This window comes from Trichechus manatus, unplaced genomic scaffold, assembly GCF_000243295.1.
Source record: "Trichechus manatus latirostris isolate Lorelei unplaced genomic scaffold, TriManLat1.0 scaffold00021, whole genome shotgun sequence".
Taxonomy (NCBI): domain Eukaryota; kingdom Metazoa; phylum Chordata; class Mammalia; order Sirenia; family Trichechidae; genus Trichechus; species Trichechus manatus.
Window position 1 is genome coordinate 10,827,331 of NW_004443957.1, and position 21,405 is coordinate 10,848,735.

Below are 21,405 nucleotides of genomic sequence, written 5' to 3' on the forward strand. Positions count from 1 at the left end.
GGAGCAGTTCCACAGCTGTTTCTGTCTCTTAGAACAGGGATGTTTTTGAAGAATACATTCCTTTTCCCCTTTTTAATATACATTGATCATTTTGAGTTTGTCTGATATTTCCTTGTGGTTAGATTCAGATTGTGTATTGCTGCATAGGTGATGTTGTGTCTTTCAGAGGGTATCACATCTGGAGGCACTCGATATCCATTTGTCCCTCACTGGTGAGGTTAATTTTGATTACCCAATCAAGATGTCTGATTTCACTGTATAATTACTGTTTTTCCTGCTTGCAACTAATAAACAGTCTTTGGGGAGACACTTTAAGATCATGAAAATATTCTAGTCCTTATCAAAAATTCCCCTTTGATTTAATAGTTATTGATGATTTGTTCCTGATCCAGTCTTTACTGTGAAGGTTGTGAAATGGTAATTTTCCAACTTCTGCACTCCCTCTACATTTACTAGTCAGTCCATGGCATTCTGCTATAAGCAAGAACTTTTCCTTCTCTTCCATTTACTTATCTATTTAGTATTGTTTTAGACTCCTGAATTTTTTTTTTCCAGTGGTTTATAATTCATATGTGGCATAGTGTTTAAGAGCTTAGCTGCTAACCTAAAGGTCAGCAGTTCGAATCCACCAGCCACTCCTTGGAAACCATATGAAGCAGTTCTCCTCTGTCCTGTAGGGTCGCTATGAGTTGAAATCGATTCAGTAGTGACAGGTTTTTGGTAGCACAGTGGTTAAGAGCTCAGCTGCTAACTGAAAGGTGGGTGGTTCGAACTCACCAACCATTCCGCAGAAGAAAAATGTGGCAGTCTGCTTCTTTAAAGACTTATAGCCTTGGAAATCCTACGGGCAGTTCTACCTGTCCTGTAAGGTCACTATGAGTTGGAATCAATTCGATGACAATGGGATTTTGGTTTATAATTTATTGCTGTGCTTAATTATTTTGGTGTTTAGATTGTCCCAGAATTGGCCAGTGGGATCCCCTTCAAGCCCTGTGTCCTTATGACATGACCTATCTTTTCTTTTTTGAGTCCTTCCTTACTTTCTGGCATAAGAAAAAGCAGCTTTTACTGAACAAGTCTGCATTTACACAGTCAAAGAAGCATTAAGTAACTGTGTTGAGCCATTTAACTTTTAATAAGTATTAAAATCTTAGAGTTTTATGTTTAAATAGTACATTAGTCTGATACTATGCCTGAATATAAGGCAATCCTTCCTTTACCCATTGAGAAGCTCCAAGTTTGATCAACTTGAATATAGAAACCTTGGCAAATACAGATGAAATAGTTGAATGCCTAATTATAATATTTTCTTTGTTAATTTGGTTAAACTTTTACACATACATTCAAAATGTGTTACATCAAATAATAACTTACAAATGTTGCTTTTTGGCCACATATATTCATAAAGCAGTTTTATGCAGACTCTTCACAATCATCTTAACATCAGTGTTTTCACCACCATTTAAGCTACTTTTTGAATAATTTTAAGGCATTTTTCCAGAGCAAGTTATGTCAGTTTTTGCCTCAGTTGTTTGAGATAAAGCACTTTTGAATCAGTATGTGTTGCTATTATTAGAATTTTTACCTAAGACACTAGTACTTATTTGTATAACCTTAGGGAAGTTGTTTCTTAAATTCTTTTCATATGTAAAAAAACAAAACAAAACAAAAAAACAAACCATCTTGCCATCGAGTTGATTCTGACTCATAGTGATTCTATAGGACTGAGTAGAACTGCCCCATAGGGTTTCTAAGGCTATAAATCTTTATGGAAGCAGACTGCCACATCTTTCTCCTGGGAAGCTGCCGGTGGGTTCAAACCGCGAGCCCTTCAGTTGGCAGCAGAGCGCTTAACCAGTGTGCTACCAGGGCTCTTTAATCACTATATTGCTTTTACTTTAATATAACTAGTCTGGTTCATGACAGTATCTTACACTTGCAACTGTGGGTTTGTATTCTAGCAGTAATGACTAAATCCATGTTAAGTTTCCTTGCTTCCTCTTTTTTTTTTTTGTAATTTATTTTTGTTGTTGTTGAGAATACACACAGTAGAACATGCAACAATTCAACAATTTCTACATGTACAATTCAGTGACATTGATTAAATTCTTCGAGTTGTGCAACCATTCTCATCCTCTTTTTTTGAGTTGTTCCTCCCCCATTAACATAACTTCACTGCCCCCTAACGTTTCTGTCTAATCTTTCGAGTGGCTATTGTCAATTTGATCCCATATAGATAGGTCTTAAAAGAGCACAATGCTTAAGGCAAACATTCTTTACTAGTTAAGCTAAACTACTGTTTGGTAGTAAGAAGACTTCAAGGGATATTTTGTGGTTTAAGGTTTAAAGATTATGTCAGAGTGATTATTTCAGGGGTTTATCTCACCTCCATGGCTCCAGAAGGTCTGTATTCTATGAGAATTTGAAATTCTGTTTTGCATTTTCCTCCTCCTGATCAGGATTATCCTATAGAATCTTTGGTCAGAATGTTCCGTAATGGTAGCTGGGCACCATTTAGTTTTTCTAGTCTCATGGCAAAGGAGGCAGTTGTTTATGGAGGCTATTAGCCACACATTCCATTTCCTTCTTCTGTGTCTGACTCTCCTTCCTCTGTTGCTCAGGTGAGTAGAGACCGATTGTTGTACCTTGAAATGCCGCTTGCAAGCTTTTAAGACCTCAGGCAGTACTCAATGAACTGGGAGGTAGAACAGAAGCACTAAACATGTTATTAGGCCAATTAATGGGAAAGTCCCATGAAACTATGACCCTAAACCTCCAAACCAAGGAAACAAATCCCAAATCCCATGTTTGGTTGTACATAAGCAACCTCAGCAGCTACTCTTTTTTTGTTGTTGTTGTAAATATATCTATCACACAACTTTTTGCCAATTCAGCTTTTCACAGGTGTACTACTTATTGACTACAACTACATTAATGGGCTATGCAACCCTACCCTTAATCGATGCAATTTTTTCATCACTGTTAGCCGAATCTTTGCTTCGGTTTTTACTCATTGTGTCAGGTGACCTTTATAAACATCCAAACTAGAATTGACGGAGATTGCTTCAGGTTATTGGGTTTTCCCCAAACAATACTTTGTTCAAGATAACAGACAGAATTTCCTGTAATATGAAAGATTTTGTCAATATTTGGACTTACCTCTTTTGGAAAAAGAAACCCTTGCTTTTTATTGGGTTATATGTTGTACTTCACATGTTTAAATTGCACGATGTAAAAAGTCGAATTTATGATAATCCAGCAGGTGGCAATCTTGTCAAGAGAATTCTTAACACCTTTGAATCTGTAACACTGCTGCTCATAAAGCTAATTTATAGTAAAGACATTGATGTGAAAGGAATTCTTTCACATTACATAATTTTGGCTTATCATCTGAAGGATAAAATAAAAACTGTCATTTTTTAAAATAACTTTTTATTGTGGAAATTTTTCAATATACACGAACTTAGAATTTTGAACCCCAGTATATCTATCACCCACCCCAGTTACCAGTATTCTATATTGTTTGAAAAATACTGATTTTTATTATGAAAAAAACATTTCTCTGTGCATCCATAGTACCTCATATGTAGATATTTGATACATTATATTGCAGTTGTCTGTCTTGACCCTTTTGAAGGCAGGTACGTGGTGTTTATTCCAGAATCTCTAGAATGTAGCACAGTGCTGGGAACACAGAGCTTTACTATTAACTACTTAACCCTTAGCACTTATTCTATGCTGCACACTGTTCTAGGTGCTACCTATGAGGTGTAGGTACTATTATCTTCATTTTATAGTTGATGAAACTGAGGCATAGAGAGGTTAAATAACTTCCCCAAGGTCATAGAACTAATATTTGAACTAAGTCTTTCTGGTACCAGAATACATGTTCTTTCTCTCTGCTTTCTGTCTTTAAAAACTTGCTGAGAAAATGAATAAAAAGCATATACAAATTTCAGAAAATTAGGGCATTGACCAAATTTCATTGTAATGTGGACTGAGTAATTGAACATTGTATCTGATGGGATCCTACCTTGTTTAGAGGATATGTGAAAACTGCACTCATGTCTTGACAATTTCTAGTATTATTTTCCTTTTCTCAATTAAGTGTGTTGGATATTATGTATTAAACTTTATTTATGGACTGGACATAAAAGAGAAAGAAATAATGGGCCAACATTTGTTGAGCACTTACTATGTGATAACCGTTGTATAATTTAATTTTTATAACAACATGTGACAAAGGTATTATTTTTATTATTACCCCATTTTTTCAGATGATGAAACAGAAGCTTAACATAAATGAGATTAAGTAAGCTTAGTCACTTGGTCAGAAACTGGTAGAGCCCAGATTAAACTAAGGCCATCTGATTCCTGAGTGTGGTCTCTTAATTACTATACCAAAGTAAACCTTGCCCATGTGCTAAATTTAAAATTAGTCAGACCAGTTAGAAAATAAATGAATTGGTATTCTTTGGTGCATGTCTAGCAGAATTTGAAAGTGAGGACAATCCAAGAGATTGCTCAATGATGTGAAATCTAAGGCACCATACACTGGGAGAAAAGCTGGTTGATTTGTAGAAGAGAAACACAGCAGTAACAATGAGAGGAGAAAGCAAAATGATTCTAATCTGAAATGTGTGAAAAGTGGGTGGTCTAGGCCTAATTGTTGAGCAGCTCCATCTGAAATGTTAACGTGTGCAGTTCTAATCAGGTCAAACTCTTCTGGTGTCCCTAAAGCAGAAATGGTGATCATCTTGGTCCCTGACCAGCTGAGACTCACATGAGTTTTGCTATCATTACATCTAGAAATGTTGTACTAGAGTTTCTTGCTAACTACTAAATTGATAAGAGATTTTTAAAGCTTTATTTTCTAGCTTTTAAAATTCACTATAACTAGCACTATTGCATAGCATCCACTTTGAGCAGCTGGATGCTTTGAATAGATTGTCAGTTATGCTTGCTACTCAAAAGGTGAGAAGAATGAGGGGGAAATTTTCAGTTTTTCCTGTATTAATTTTGTGACTAGTTGATTTTACCAAGTGTTAGTTCCCATTTTGTAATAAAATGATTGAGAACAAATAAGACCATATACGTTTACAATACTCTTTACAATTCCGTAAGAAGAGGTGTTCTAATGATGCTAATCTCAGGCTTTGTGGCAGGTTAGTTGGGAAGAGATTTTTGCCTTCAAGGGTTTTACTGTATGTCTGTCAAATTACTCTGTTCCCAAGAATCTGCCCTGATACTTGCTGTTGTAACCATAATGAAGTATTTATACAGCAAGCAGAATAAAATTGTTGGATACAGCAAGCATACACTATAGTTTGTACTGAGTAACATGGGCCAACAGTCCTAGAAAGGAAGCCTTTCCATGAGTCATTTTTATCTGACCTTAATTTTGGGGAATGCATCATTACATATACTTAAGAAAAAAGAAAACACATCATTGCTAGCAGTGATCATAACAGATCATATGGAGCAATAGACTTAAGACCCATGCAGTGTGATCGTTTTCAGAGTGATTCAGAGATGTGTTGTTTTAATAGTAAATTCTTAATTTGTGCTTGCTGGCTTGCAGCAGAAACCATATAGTATGAAATGAGTGTTTGACAGGTATGTTTCCTTGTGTTATTTTCTTAAGGAAAAGGTGTTATAGCAAAGGAATACTGAAAAAAATCACTTGGGACTCTTCTTACAGAGGAAACAATTTTCTAGTATGATTTGACATCACCAAAGTAGACAAATGGTAGAACTTGGACTGTTTATTATGTTTGAATGGATCTAATTTGATGTTAGACCATTCTGAGGGTCTTTCGCTGAATTTACTTGGCAGTTATTTTTGCCTTTGTTCTAGCAGGTTGTTCCAGTTTTATATAGAAACCTCAAGTCACTGACTTTAAGTTGCCTAGATGTTAGTTTGATTTTCTTGTTTTATTCTCTTATACCAATTAGTAAATCAAGAGTTTTAGATATTCTAGTAGTATCTTTTAAAGGACAAATTCCTCCCCTTCCTGAATATGAGAAAATATTAGTGGAATGACCCATACTCTGCATAATATTTTAAAAGTTACTCCATGAGCTTATTCATTTACTCTCTTCCTTTGTGTTTTCCTTCAATGCTGTGGTAAAATAACCTTCTTTTTTCTTAGGAAAGAAAGATACTATTTATACAAAAATACTTTCATTGTTCTCTGATTATGATTTTGAGTGACAATTGAAGAGAGCTATTTGCATTATCAGGTTCTTTGGGGAGTGGATAATTGGAAGTTTCAATAACTATCTCTCAGCCTTTGTCCTGGAGCTTATAATTAGGACATGATTTTCAGCATCTTTTATTGTTAGCTTCTGCTGACACCCAGTGGTTGGGCAAGAGTACTGTGGTGTACCTGTTATATGTTACTACATTTTCAGCTTCATGTTTTGATAAGTACTTTTTTATATGACCAATAAAAACATACATTGTTTTATGTAATGTGTTTTTGTAAGTTCCATTTTAGATGTCTTGGAGTTCATTTTTAAAAAAGTACTTTGTTTTGAAATAATTGTAAACTCACAGAAAGTTGCACTAATAGTACAGACCAGCCCATGCTCACTGTCCCCCCTTTCCTCAGTGGTAACATCTTACCGTAACTATGGTACAGTATCAAAACTACGAAATTGACATTGTTACAACCTACAGACCTACCTTAGAGCTGTTTTTTGATCCTTTTGTAAATCATAGTGTATTTCTATAATAATGATTTCTTAATTTATTGGTTTAAGAAATTTGGATTTCTAACCTGACCATTAAGTAATTAGAAGAGAATCGTATTTTAACTATATCTTATGCCCATTATCAGGAGACCTGGTTGCTCAGTGGTTAAGCAGTCGGCTGCTAACCGAAAGGTTGGCAGTTTGAACCCACCAGCTGCTCCGTGGGAGAAAGATGTGGCAATCTGCTTCTGTAAAGATTACAGCCTTAGAAACCCTATGGGACAGTTCTACTCTGTCCTGTAGGGTCGCCATGAGTCAGAATTGACTTGATGGCAATGGGTATGGATATGCCAGTTATCATTGTATTGCCTCTCAGCTCCAAATCTGCCCTCTTACCTGATTGATCTGCCCTAACGGAGTTTAAAGCATTTCTTCTTTGTAACAGCCTCAATATTCAGTTTTGTCGGTAGAGGGTGCTGGAGGGACACTGCAGGGAGAAGGACCTTCTCTTCCTGATTCTGATGTGCTGCAATTATTGTTTCTTGCTCTTGCTGAAAGGTCTGGGGACATCCAGTGGTGTTCTGCTCCAGCTGTGCATACTGTGCACCAGTGCACGTAGTCACTTTGTGAGCTCTTAGCCCCGGACCTGGTTCATTGAGGCCCTCCTGCAGCCTCTGTGGACATTGTGCACCCCAGGCATTGCACCACTCTGCCAGTAAGCCAGCTCTGGGGACCCCCATTTCCTCTGCTTACCTGCCTGCACCCTAAAGGATTGTTTTATGCTCACCTGGCGATTGTGGGCCAGTGTGCCTGGGAAATCCAGCAAACTTCTTTGCCAGTGATTGGACTACATTCATACCTTCTCCAGTGAGGCCTGAATGCCAGCCTTGTGGGGAGGACCCTCCCTTCCAAGTTGATCTTCCTTGGGTACGCTCCTTCAGGCTTAGGCTATTCTTTAGATTTCTTTTTTTAGCTTTACAGTTACTCTCTAATTACAGTCAATAATTTTTTTATTATAAACTTTTTCTGTTCAAATTATTGTGTATTTTCTCTCCTACTTAGACCCTAACTCATAGTGTCTAATAGAATTAGACAGTACTTAATTAAGTTAACCAGACGCACAGGTAAAAGTTTCTAATACATTTCTGGGAAAAAACAAAACAGCAGAATTGGTTGTTCAGTTTCATAATTTTTTAAAGCTATTTTGGGCTCCTTGTAATTCCATATGAATTTGAGGATTGGCTTTTCCATATCCACAAAGAAGGCTGTTGGCATTTTGATAGGGATTGTGTTGAATCCACAGATCACTTTTGGTGTACTGACATCTTAATAAAAGTAAGTCTTCCAATCCATGAACACAGAAATCTTTTCATTTATTCAGCTCTTTAATTTCTTTTGACAATATGAGTAAGAAACATCAATAAGGGGGGAGGGTGCTCAGAGCTCCACATCCCTGTGGTAGTACTGCCCCGTGCCTGGCTTGCATGCGTCAGTTGGCCCCAATAAAGTGGTATGCTTCAGAGCTCTGCATTCGCCTGCCAAAAACCCCCTTCTGACTCCCAACACCCACCCTCACTGAAATAACCTGTTTTTATGTTGCATATTTCCCTCAGGTTTTATAAGAAGTCTAGGACTCCTGGGCTATCCCGCAATAATACTCAGATCCTCATCCCCACATGGCTGTGTATATCCTTTCATCAGACCCCCATCTCCTACTCCTCCCCAGCTTCCTAAACCTTTCCATTCTACACTCTGGAACTCACAGCCCATCATCAGCAAGATTAATTTTGTTCTCAACTTTATTTTTGCATGTTACCTTTACTTTCTAAAACCTGGCTTTCTCCTGAGTCCACTGCTTCCTCTATGGCCCTTTCAAGTGATGCCTGTTATCTTAGTTACCTAGGTCCTGCCATAACAAAAACACCACAAATGGGTGGCTTTAAAGAAAAGAAATTTATTGTCTAATAGTTTTGAAGGCTAGAAGATTAAGTCAGGGCATCAGCTCTAGAAGGGTCCCTCCTTGGTAGCCCTGGGTATTCCTTGACATTTTTGGCTTGTAGACTGTTCCTGTTATGGTGTCTTGCCCCGTGCGTGTCTGTCTAGTCTGCTTTTTTTTATAAGACACAATTCAGAGGGGATTCGGTGTAGGACCTACCCTGCTCTATATGACCTCATAATGTAAGAAAACCCCTATTTCCAAACAGGGTCATATTTACAGGTACAGGGGTTAGGACTTCAATATAACTTTCGAGGGACACAGTTCAATCCATAACAACTGTTTTCACTAGCCTAGAAGTGTGTAGATATCCTTGCTTCTTTCAGACTGTTGTTCCTCTTTCTTTCTTAAGAGCTCCTGGCTTTGAAGTTTAAGCTATCAAGTTTTTATTATCTGCCACCCTCGCTTGTTGCACTTATCTGCAAATTATTCCTTAAAGATTTTAGCTCCTGCCTCACTGTCACTCTCTTTAATATTATGCTTGTGTTAATTCTTAGTGATTTTATTATCTATGTAGGTAATTTTTCTAGTAGTAAGGCCTCTCAGTTTCTTGAACTCTTCTTGTCCAAACATGTTGTCCTTCATTCTAACTTAATCACCTGTTTCTGTGGTCATATTCTAGAACTTGTCATGACCAGTTACTGCACTCACTTCATAATATCAATTTCAAGTATCCCATTCTCAGACAACCACCTCTTACCTCTCTGATTCACTCCTATTATCTCAATTCCATTCTTTGACAACAATGAAACTAATAAACTGTAGTCCTAAAATGTTTTTATTGTCCCTCACCCTGGGTGTTGCTAACAGTTAATGTGTTCAGTTGCTAACCAAAGGGTTAAAAGTTCAAGTCCCCCCAGTGGTGCTGTGGAAGAAAAGCCTGGTGATCTACTTCTGATATAGTCAAGAAAACCCTATGGAGCAGTTCTACTCTGTCACACATGGGGTCACCACGAGTCGGAATCGACTCAGTGGTAACTTTTTTTTTTTTTCTTATCCACTCACCCCCTTGCCTTCTTCCCAGCTTAGGTGCTGTTATCTTTATAAATTATTCCCCTACATATTCTTACAACTAACTCCTTTGCCCTCTCTCGCATCTCCTTACTCACCTGACGTATTCCCAACTGTGGTTAACTCTAGCTTTTTCTCCTTTGCACCAGCACCTATACAGCTGAATGCAGAAGGGGGAGATGTTTGTAACCATGCTGATTGGATTCACTTCAGATTCGTGACCATAACCTTAAGTGGACAGCGATTGTATTTCATTTCTCTAGAAAAGCTACTCTACCTTTCTCTTAGAAAAGTATTTCATACCTTCTCTTTAAACCTCCGTCATGTGTTCTACCATGTTTACTCTCATCTGATGATCTTTTCTTCTTATATAAGACAATTAAAAAAAAAAAAAAAGAAGTGTAGAATTTTAGATATTCCCATTACTTCATCCACCATTTATTTCATTTATACCCATATACTCTGCTTTCTCTCTTACTACTTTGGATAAACTTTCTGTGCCCCTAGGATCAACTTGTATACTAGATTTTATTCCATTTTGCTTTATCAGGGACATTATTCCAGCAGTTTTTACCACACTCATTCCTTAGGTTACCTCATCCGGTCTTATAACTTGAAATATATCTGTACATGGATACCTCCCAAATTTTTATTTCTGATCCGAGCTTTCCTTTGAACTCTGTAAACTCATGTCCAACAGTTCAGATGTCCATTTGGCATCTCAAAGTTAATATGTTAAAAAATAAAACTCTTGATTCTCTTTCCTGTCCCAAACTTCTTCCTCTCACAGTCTTATTAAATTGTAACTTGGTCCTTCCAGGTACTAAAACTGAAAGACTTGGAGTCATCCTTGACTCCCCTTTCTCTCACTGTGCGTATCCAATTCATGAGTAAATCATGTTAGTTCTACTTTCCGCTATATCCAGGATCTGACTACTTATCCTTATCTCCTACCACTTTGACCCTGCTCCAAGACATTGATATGTCTTTGTTGAATTACTGTGGTGGCCTTTCATGGGTGTCCCTGTTTCTTTCTGCCTTTGACTCTTTTATTCCATTCTTAGTGCAGCAATTAGAGTGTTCCTTTTAAAATACTAGTCAGATTACGTTATTTTTCTGCTCAAAACTCTCTCATGGCATCCTGTTTCATTCAGAGAAAAGCTCCAGGCCTTAATATGATCTGGTTCTTCGCTTTCTTTACTTCTGTCCTACTAGTGTTCCAGTCAAGCTGACATCCTTGCAGTTTCTCTGATAGGTCAAACATGCACCTTTCCATTTGCTGTTTCCACTGTCTGCAGTGTTCTTCCCTTAAATATTTACTCTCACTTCCTTCTGTTCCCTCCTCAGATGCTACCCTCTACGTGAAGCTTTCCATGTCCATCATATATAAAGTAATAGACCCCTTTCCACTTATTTGGTATTTCCCAGTGCTCTTTCCTTACTTTGTTTTTCTCCATTGCATATACCTTCAGATATTGTTTGTTTGTTGGCTGCCTCCCTCCACTAGAATATAATCTTTGTGGAGGCTCCAAGTCTGTTTTGTTCATTGCAGCATCTCCAGAGCTTAGAGTAGTGTCTGGCTTGTAGTAGGTGCTCAACAAATAATTAATGATTGAGTGAAAATTGTTTTTTTTTCCTAGAGCATTTTTACTCTTGGCATGCTAGTTAAATAATATGGCCTAGTTAATGATATTTTTTCTTGATAACAAGAACAGCGAGTTGTTATAGTACTTTCTCCCTTGTTTTGTTCAAACGAAGCACTCCTTAGCACTGTTTAAACTACCTGGTAAGTTTTTCAGAGAAGTAAAACATTTTAATTGTTAATGTTTCTAAGTGCTTTAAATTACAGAATACTGAATAAATAGTAGTTTTACTATTTTTTACTTTTCATTTTACTGTTTTCAAACATTAAAAACAGTTTTTATATTGACAAAACTTTTTAAAGGTCATAGAACAATCACAATTATTCCTGTTGATTACTGAGGCTGCTTTTGCATGGTTTCAGTTTGTATGGTCACTTTTTAGGTTTCATTCTACCATGCATGGTGAACACTGCCTATGTATCTTTCTTTCCTTGATGTCTTTAGTAAGGGAAAAAACAATACCAGCAACTCTTACATAGGAGACTTTCTCAGACAATTTATTTTAGTCTCTTTAGGGTGAGACTGACTGAGATTTCAATTTTTATTAAATTGTTTAGAATTTTAGTGTTTTTACATATTTTCCTGAAAAAAATATGACTGAATTGTAGCTTTTCTTCTTTGTAGTTCTGTTCATCCTCTTCTGTCATGCTATCGCTTTTTACATTTTACTGTGGTAAAATATGTATAACAAAACATTTGCTATTTCAGCTGTTTTTATGTGTACAATTCAGTGAACTTTCCATTTTTAAGAACAAAAATTGAATTCGGTAAGAAACAACTGATGATTGATCAGATGTTTTTCTCCCTCTCCCCCTCCCTCTGTACCTTCCTCCCTTCTTAATTTTTATCCATAGTCCTCATGGAGATCTATAGAATCCTAATATTTTGTGGACTAAAGGAAAAAGTAAAAAAATTTGAAGTTTCTTATTGCAGGACATTAATATAACATTTCTGTTCTTCTCACTTCCTTTTTTCTTCAATAAGACTAAAGCTGTGCTAGAGATAATGAGTTTTTAGTGTTTGTTATGGATGCTGACTTCATATTAAAAGCTGTTTAAAGCTCTGTTTTGAGTAAAAACTCAGTATTATGGAAGACAAAACTTTTTCTTCTTAGTGATAGTGTTAATTATAATAATAATTTATAATTGTCGACTCTTTTATAGTTTACAGAGCCCTACTGCCGTAGTTGTTAAGAGCTACGGCTGCTAACTAAAAAGGTCAGCAGTTCGAATCCATCTGCCGCTCCTTGGAAACCTCATGGGTCCGTTCTGCTTTGCCTTATAGGGTTGCTGTGAGTCAAAATCGATTCGACTGCAACAGGTTATGGTTTACAATGTACTTTCACCATGAGCGTTTTCATGTCAACTCTGTAGTGATATAGAGAGCATGCAAGTAGATAATATTTGTATTTCAGAAATGTGGAAGGTGAAACTTTGAAATTTATGACTTGCTCAGGATCACATAGGGAATTTAAAGTCTCTGGTTGTACTGATAACCTAGAGAGGACACAGGGTATAATGGAAAGACCATGGGGTTTTGGACCCATAGACATGAGCTTGAATCCTGGCTTTATAACTTAATAACTGTGTGGCTTTGGGCAAATCACGTCAGCTTTGTAAAAGCCAGTTTTATCATCGGTTATATGGGGTAGTTTTGAAATGTAAATGAAAGAAATAGTAGTGACTGGGTTAAGGTTAAGGCATTCAATAAACAGTAGCAGTCTCATTATTACTACTAATAATGTCATCATCTTATTCTCTGCAGATTTCAAATTTTGGGTCAGATTGGCTATTTACTATGTTATAAATAATGTTGGGTGTGTCTCCAGTGTGCTTTGTTAATATTCTGTACTTAGAGCTGTCATAGAACTTACCATATCAGATTGTAATTGCCAGTTTACTCATTTTCCTCCCCCACTAGACTGTAAACTCCTTGAGAAAATAGATGTAATAGCAATTTGCTTTCTCCCTTATTTATGCCATTGATAAGAGAAGGTTGAACACATTGAACTCCCCAATGAAACACTTAATATTCACATTAGATGTTTGTAGTACGAATAATGTCTGTCTGATTCCTAACACATTTTTCCTAATAGACCTTCCTGGGCTCCATAGGAAGCCTAGTGTGCTTTAATGAAATATAATTTTGGAAATAACTAATACAACTTGGTAGAAAAAAATTTCATAATTGTAGTGCTGGAAGAGCCCTTAGAGTTTATGTATTACATGCACATCTGAATAAGGAAAGTGGAGGCCCAAAGGGATTGGGTGCTTTCTCTAAGTCGCACTACTGACTTGTGGTGGGATTTTTTATTTATAAGCCAGGAAAAAAGCAGTACATCAGAGATCATCAAAATAAGGTGATATGTGTTGCCATTTAAGGAAAATACAAGGGAGCCCTGGTGGCTCAGTGGTTAAAGCGATCAACTGCTAACCAAAAGGTCAGTGACTTAAAACCACCAGCAGCTCTGCTGGAGAAAGATGTGGTAGTCCGCTTCCGTAGAGATTTACAGCCTTGGAAACTCTGTGGGGTCTTTGTGAGTCACAATTAACTCATTGGCAGTGGGTTTGAGTTTTAAACTCCTTTTGTATATAGCGATATTATGCTAAGAAAATGTAAAATTTTATTCATTTTACCATTTACCTGGAGGTGCTTGACAAACAAAATAATATAACACATTTACATTTACAGGAAGAGCAAAGAGAAAGGTAGAGAGAGTGCATATCAAACTATTAGCATTTGGTTCTGAAGGGGGCTGAGATGGGGGAGAAAAAGGAGAAATTATTATTCTTTTATACATCTTGATAGTCTTTAACTTATTACAATGAGTATATAACAGTTTTGTAGCAAAAACCCTATAATATAGAGAATTGTCATTTAAAAAATCCATGAGTGATGCAAGCTGATACAAAGTATATAGGGAAGGAAGTGTGAGACAAGTCTTCTGTCCTTCTTGACTTAACTTCTTAGTTGAGGAGACCAAATTTTTTATCTGAAAAAGAATTACATCTTTCATTCTTGCTTAGCAGGAATTTAAGGCAGTAGAAGAAATACTACAGCGAACTGTGTGATTAATTACTATTTAATTTGTACAGACTGTGTTTATTATGGGAATTCATAGAGAGATCTTAGCAGTGTACAGTAATCATAATAAAATTATAAATACTAGAGTATAATTATATCTGTTTTAGTAGATTATATGTTGTTCGGTGACATAATAAAATGTTTGGAAAGTTATCCTATGAGTTTATCAATTTTATCTTTGCTGTGTACTTTATCATTTTGGGATGCCAAAAGGGACCTTGTTCAAAGCACGCTCAGGCACTCACAGGAAGTATGTATGTATTGCTTTACCACTTAGTAAGCATATTTTTTGACAGACCCAATCTCTTGTTCATGAAATAAAAAGCATGCTACTGGAAAAGTAAACCATTGGAAAACAACAAAGATTAATGAAGTCCTGAGTGGTCGGTTGCCACCATTTTGAAGTTTAAAAAATCCTATCATGTTTAGTTACAGTCTTTACCCCTATTACAAAATACTCCATGGAATATTCTTAAAATTTGAAAAGCTACATTAAAAGTACTCCAAAGTGTGGGTATGACTTGTTGGCAGAAGGACACTGTGGATGGATCACATTGCCTTTTGAGTTATATGACCTAATTAATAACAGTATGAATTTGGGAAAGTTGTTTAACTTCTCTGGACTTAACTTTCTCACCTGTGAAGTGGAGTTAACATACCCTAACATACATACTCTAACAAATATAAAAATGTTAGATTTAACCAAATTTTAGGGATTGTGAAAAGCTTTTACAAATGAAGTGGTAGTGTTGATAGGATTCTTAAAGCTTCTCTAGCATCAGGAAGCACAGGGTGAATAGTATGTTGGATAATATCTTCACTAATATACATGTAGCACATATAATATTGAGGTTCATATAACTTTTTTTTTTTTTTTTTAACTGAGGATGTAACATTAACACACTACTCAGAAAACGTTACGGCTGAGGGTCGGAAGTAATAGGTTTTCTGTTAATCTGGCTTGATGCAAAGACAGAACAGTATCTTGTTCTTATTTTAAAAAACCTCCTTAATTTAACTAGGTTAATTGATCTTGACATATATTTCTCTAAAGCAAATAAAATCTCATTTGTACCTAGAGACCAATCTATATCTCTGTACCATATTTTTTTCAATCAAGAATTTATGACCATTATCTATGGCAGTTTTGGATTCTTGGAAATCTTTTACATGCAAAAAAAGATCTCTGAATTTAGATGATTTATTTCTATGCAGTTTCATTATGTATCTTAATGTGTTCTATTTGTGGTGTTTCTAGAAAAAACTAAAGCTATTTGTAATTACAGAGCTTAGATTGTATAGTTATTATAATAAGGCTTTTTGCTCACTGGGCTTCTATATATTCTTGATACCTTATTTCTCCTTTTTGTTTCTTTCAATATTTTCAGATGTTTTGGAATGTTATTAAGCCCAGGTCGAAACGTGAAGAACAGTGACATGCATTTACTGGATATGGTAATGATAATCTTAAGCACTTTAACCAAGTATAGATGGTAGTTATTTTTTATTTTAAAAGTATTTTCTATTTTAAAATTTTGTCATATTGTCAAAATTGTTTCTAACTCTGAGCTGTATGGTAGCAAAAATTAAATCTGGAAATCCAAACTTAAACTTAATTGTGAGGGAAAGATATAGGTAAATTTCCACCAAGAAATCAAATGCAAGTTGAAAGCCAGTAAAAGGATAGTGTTATGACAATGTTCATCTATTCATCTGTTTGGCTTCTTGGGAGGATATCTTTTCTTTGAGCCAAAAATAACAAGTACATTATTATAACAAACCTCTCCAGAGTGAAATATGATGCCTTTCATTTATTTTAAATGCACTGTTATTGAGTACTGTGATGAATGCTTTTGTTTTCTTTAAATCATCTCTCCTTCTGAATTTCTCCTTCTTGTTTTCTGTCCTTAGCAAAATATATATAATGTAAGAGTGGTATTTATTTAAGGAATGCCCTTAAAGGTTAAAATATATTCAAGAGTTGGTATTTGATGTAAAAGTAGCAAGCCATCTTAACTCTTAAGCAGAAATACTTCTAATATTGCAGTTAATGAAAGCATTTGCTTTGTGGTTTTGAAATGTTATAGGAAGTAGGCGTCTTAGAGTAAGTATAAAGTTCCTTACTTAGTTAACTAAAATATTTAGTGATAGCAAGCACTCCATGTTTTCTTCTTTTCGGCTTTGCAAATGTCAGTTAAATGTCACCAAGTATGTCAGAATTTTTTTGAGTTATTTCATGGTCACATCGCACTGATTATCTGGCAGTACTGGAATGATTCCTTCAGCCTTCTGGGCACTTATTGTGTGCCAAGCATTGTGTGAGATTCTGGGGTTACAGATATGAGTAAAACAGAGCTCTTGCTGTCTTTGATTTTGGAGTCTAGTGATGGAAAATCGGCCTTTAATTATGTGGTTGCAGCAATGGGTTAAGTGCTTTTATAGAGTTGGTACAATGAGCCCGGGTAGGTCAGGTGAGGACAACCAGTTACACTGAATGTGAAAACATAAAATAGCTATTGATCCACCTCTCTTCGTCTCTCTCTACAGCGTATCAGTAATGAATGTGGTTTTACCTAAGGCAAGCTGTAGCACTTCAGAGCCCTGAAAATTCCGTGAGGAGGTAGTTCAGGAGCATAGAGGCATTAAAAACTTTTAAGTTTCTAGGTCCTAATTGATCATGGTCCTTCAGAGTTTAAAAGATTAAGTTGACTCACTGGCAGAGATTTTTTCCATAAGACCTAATTCAGATTATAGGATTAAGACCTGGTGTGTACTTCTGAGGCCGCTTAGTCTCGTTTGTCTCATTTACAGAGCAGTCCTCTACTTTTAAGAGTCCGTAATGAAATTAAGGTGCCCGTCAGCATTAATACTTGACACTGAAAAGAGAACTGGGCTTACCTGCACAACTAATAGTTGGGCAAGTGGGATTTTTTTTTGCAATTATCAACACTAGTGATTTGTTATTATCCAGTGATATACATCTTCATGGTATCTTAATACATGGTCATGGAGCTTCCACTAGTCTTATAAAAAGGAACTCGCTAACGTTTAATGAAGCCTGTGGAACAGTTCTGGTTATTACAGAGTTCTTTCTTTGTAATCACCTGAAATCATACTCCTTCTAACTTTGCCTAATTAGTCTTAGTTCTGTTATCTTAAAAAACAAAGCAAACAAAAACAAAACACCGAAGTAAGAGTTTTCATGAAACAATCCTTTAATTAATTAATTTTATTGTGCTTTAGGTGAAAATTTACAGAGCAGATAAGTTTCTCATTCAGTGGTTTATACAAAAATTGTTCCATAACATTGGTTGCAATCCCAGCAATGTGCCAGCACTCTCCCAGTTACCACCCTGAGTTCCCCATTTCCATTCGTCCCATTTTCCTGCCCCTTCCTGCCTTCTCATCTTTGCTTTTGGGCATATGGTGTCCTTTTGGTCTCATGTACATGATTGTTATAAGGAGCACTTCCGTCATGGGTGTTATTGTTTATTTATAGGGCTATCTATTATTTGGCTGAAAGGTGATCTCTGGGAATGGCTTTAGTTCTAAGTTAGAAGGGTGTCTAAGGGCTGTAGTCTTGGGGGTTCCTCCAGTCTTTCTCACATCAGTAAATCTGGTCTTTTTTATGAATTTGAATTTGAATTTGAAATATATATGTATGCATGTGTGTATATATCTGCACATATATACATGTATATGTGTGTGTATATATATGTATATATGTGCATATATAGATATTCTCATACCCCCCACGCTAACCAGGACCCTCTGTTATGATCCCAGTCAGAGTGGTTGATAGTGCTAGCCAGGCACCATCTAGTTCTTCTGGTCTCAGGCTGGTCAAGTCCTTTGGACTAATTGTTTCCTTTCATGAAACAATTCTTAACCCTTACATGTGTGATGAACTCTGCTATTTTCTATTCTATTTGATTACAAAAAAATTCTGACCATAATCCACTGAATTGATTTCATGATCCCCAGATGGTTCATAACTTGCTGCATTAGACTGTCAGCTCCATTAGGCCAGGACCATTTTGTTTTGTTTTTACCTCTGGGTGCTCACAGGCACAGAGCATGTCTCAAAGAAGGCCTTTGATATTTGCTATCCTCAAAAAATATTTACTTAATGAACAAATAGATAAGCATGAACTTACTTTTTTTTTCTTTTTCTGTCAGCTTCTCTTTTTACTACCACCTGGCTGCTTCACCTTCTGTTTTGCATAATTGACCTCATAGCTTCTGCTTTCTTATAGCCTGACAGTAGTTCACTCTTATGTGTCTCTCTGGCTTCTATCTTAGGGCCTTTAAGCCTGTGTTCCCACTGCAAACTGTCATATTTTCTTTGTGTTTCTTATTTTCCTGAGAAGAGGGCTTTGGTGGTTCCAACTTGGTTTGGTTTGGGCAGAGGCTTTTATTGTCCAGATGTCCCTCAGCCTCTGTCCCTGATAATCCTGTCAGTCCTGTCTGGGGAGTGGGGGAGGCAGAGGAGTCAAGAGAACTCTTCAGCAAAGATCGTGTGCAGAAGTATTCTTAGAAGGGGCTGGGAGCGTGCGGGGTTGTGTGATGGAGATCTCTAGTTCAATAGCAAAAATGCCAGACTTGAGGAGAAACTTTTATTGAGGGCTCCACTACACCTAATTTTTTTCTTATTTTTATATTTATTTCATTAAAAACTATTTTAAAAATATTGCCAAAATTTACAAAAGTTAAATGTTCCTCTAAGGTAAGATTTGCCTAACAACATTCAGATTTGTTGTTTTGTGTTAGAAAAGTTTTATAGAATTGCTTAATGTTTTAAAACATTCAGTATTGATAGTAAATGTCCGTTTATATGATAAACACCAGTAGATAATAAAAATGATACTAATTGCTTGTCACATTTTTTACTAAATGTTAACTTTATACTTAGCTCGAGCTTCTGTTTCTATTAATACTAACTCTGCAAAATAGCCTTTAAAAATTTTTTTTATTGTGATAAATACATAGGTAACACAACATTTGCCATTTCAACAGTCTTCACATGTATAGTTCAGTGACATAAATTATGTTCATCATGTTGTTCAACCATCACTTTAACCATTCCCGCCCTAAGCATTATGTCCTTTCCCCCTTCCTACTGAGTGCTTTTGATGTATAAGAACTATTATTTTTTAAAAAATAATTTATTTCATTTTTTTGTTGTTGAGGATATACCCAGCAAAACATATACCAATTCAACAGTTTCTACTTGTACAATTCACTGATATTGATTACATTGTTCAAGTTGTGCAACCATTCTAACCCTCCTTTTCTGATTTGTTCCTCCTCCATTAACATAAACTCACTGCCCCCTAAGTTTTCTATCTAATGTTTCAAGTTGCTTTTGGCAGTTTGATCCCATATAAGATAGATCTTAAAAGAGCATAATGCTCAAGGCCGACATTATTCACTAGTTAAGTGAAACTATTATTTAGTTTTAAGAAGACTTCAGGAGATATTTTTGGTGTAAAGTTTAAAGATTATCTCAGAGCAGTAGTTTCAGGGATTCATCTAGCCTCCATGGCTCCACAAAGTCTGGAGTCTATGAGAATTTGAAATTCTGTTTTACATTTTCCCCCTCTTGATCAAGGTTCTGCTATAGAATCTTTGTTCAAAATGTTCAGTAATGGTAGCTGGGCACCATCCAGTTCTTCTGGTCTCATGGCAAAGGAGGTAGTTGTTCATGGAGGCAGTTAGTCACATATCCATTTCTTTCTCCTATTCCTGGCTCTCCTTCTTCCTCTGTTGCTCCAGTTGAATAGAGAACAATTGTTGTGCCTTGGATGGCTGCTTGCAAGCTTTTAAGATCTCAGGCACTATGCAGTGAACTAGAAGGTAGGATGGATGCACTAAATATGTTGTTAGGTCAGTTAATGGGGATGTCCCATGAAACCATTGACCCTAAACCTCCAAACCAAGGAACCAAATCCGATGAGGTGTTTGGTTGTACGTGAGCAGCCTCAGCAGCTATACTTTTTTTTTTTTGTCGTTATTGTAAATGTATCTATCGTACAACTTTTGCCAATTCAACTTTTTACACGTGTTACTACTTATTGACAACTATTACATTAATTGGCTCTGCAGCCCTACTTTTAATCAGTGTTATTTTTCTATTGCCATAAACTGAAACTCAGTAGTCCATAAGCAGTAACCCCCCAAGACAGTATTATTGAAGTCAGGTATTGTGAGGAATACAAAGAAATAAAAACATGGCTTTAGTTTTTCGGTTACAAGAAATAAATATTCACCTAGAACACCTTAAAAACAAAGAAATACATTGGTTTTCATGAAATTGTACCTAAACCTGCAAAGTGGCCTCTGTTCTCTGGTCTCTCCTTGTTTGCCTCACCTCCCCCTGCCATGGGCTCACTCTTTATCTGAGCCTCTTGCTTGCTTAGGGTCTCCCTTTCTTTCTCCACTGTGTTGTCTCTCTGCTTTTGGCGCTCTGCTTCTCTTTCTCTGTCACCTTTCTCTTTCTGTAACCCTCTTTCTGTACTTTCCTCTCTCCCACTGACTGCCTTTCTCTCTCCCCTCTCTTCCTTCCTCTCTCTTCCCCCCACCCACCCCTTTCATCTTCTCCCTTTCTCCCTCCATGCTTCACTCTCTCTCTCCCTGCCTTCTCTCTCTGTCTCCCTGTCTCTATCCCCCATATCTCTGTTTCTCCCGTCGTCCTTTCTTCCCTCCCTCCCTGCCTCCCTGTCTCTGCTGGGTTTGTTTATTTTTTGTCTGCATGGTTTATTGTTTTTAAGGATTTTTTAATGTTTGTTTTCTGCATTTCTGTTTTACCACTTAGCAATTTCCTAGTATATATTTTTCTCTTCTTTGTAATTGCTTTTACCTTATAACTTCTTTTTATATATGTGGCCTGTCATGGGCTGACTTTTCATCAGAACTTTCAACTTCAGCTTCCACTTCTAACTGTCAGCTTTTCTTGGTAATTTGTTAATTGAAAGA

General features: G+C 36.5%; 1 protein-coding gene across 6 annotated transcripts in view; it reads left to right on the plus strand.

Moving 5' to 3' along the window:
• Positions 1-21,405, plus strand: part of RABGAP1L (RAB GTPase activating protein 1 like) — a 775,464-nt gene that overhangs the window by 107,556 nt on the left and 646,503 nt on the right. For all 6 annotated transcript variants that reach the window (XM_023728046.1, XM_023728049.1, XM_004372833.3 and 3 more), the window contains one exon: positions 15,819-15,885. In XM_023728046.1, the coding sequence (XP_023583814.1) occupies positions 15,819-15,885 (67 nt within the window). The remainder of the gene's footprint in view (positions 1-15,818; positions 15,886-21,405) is intronic.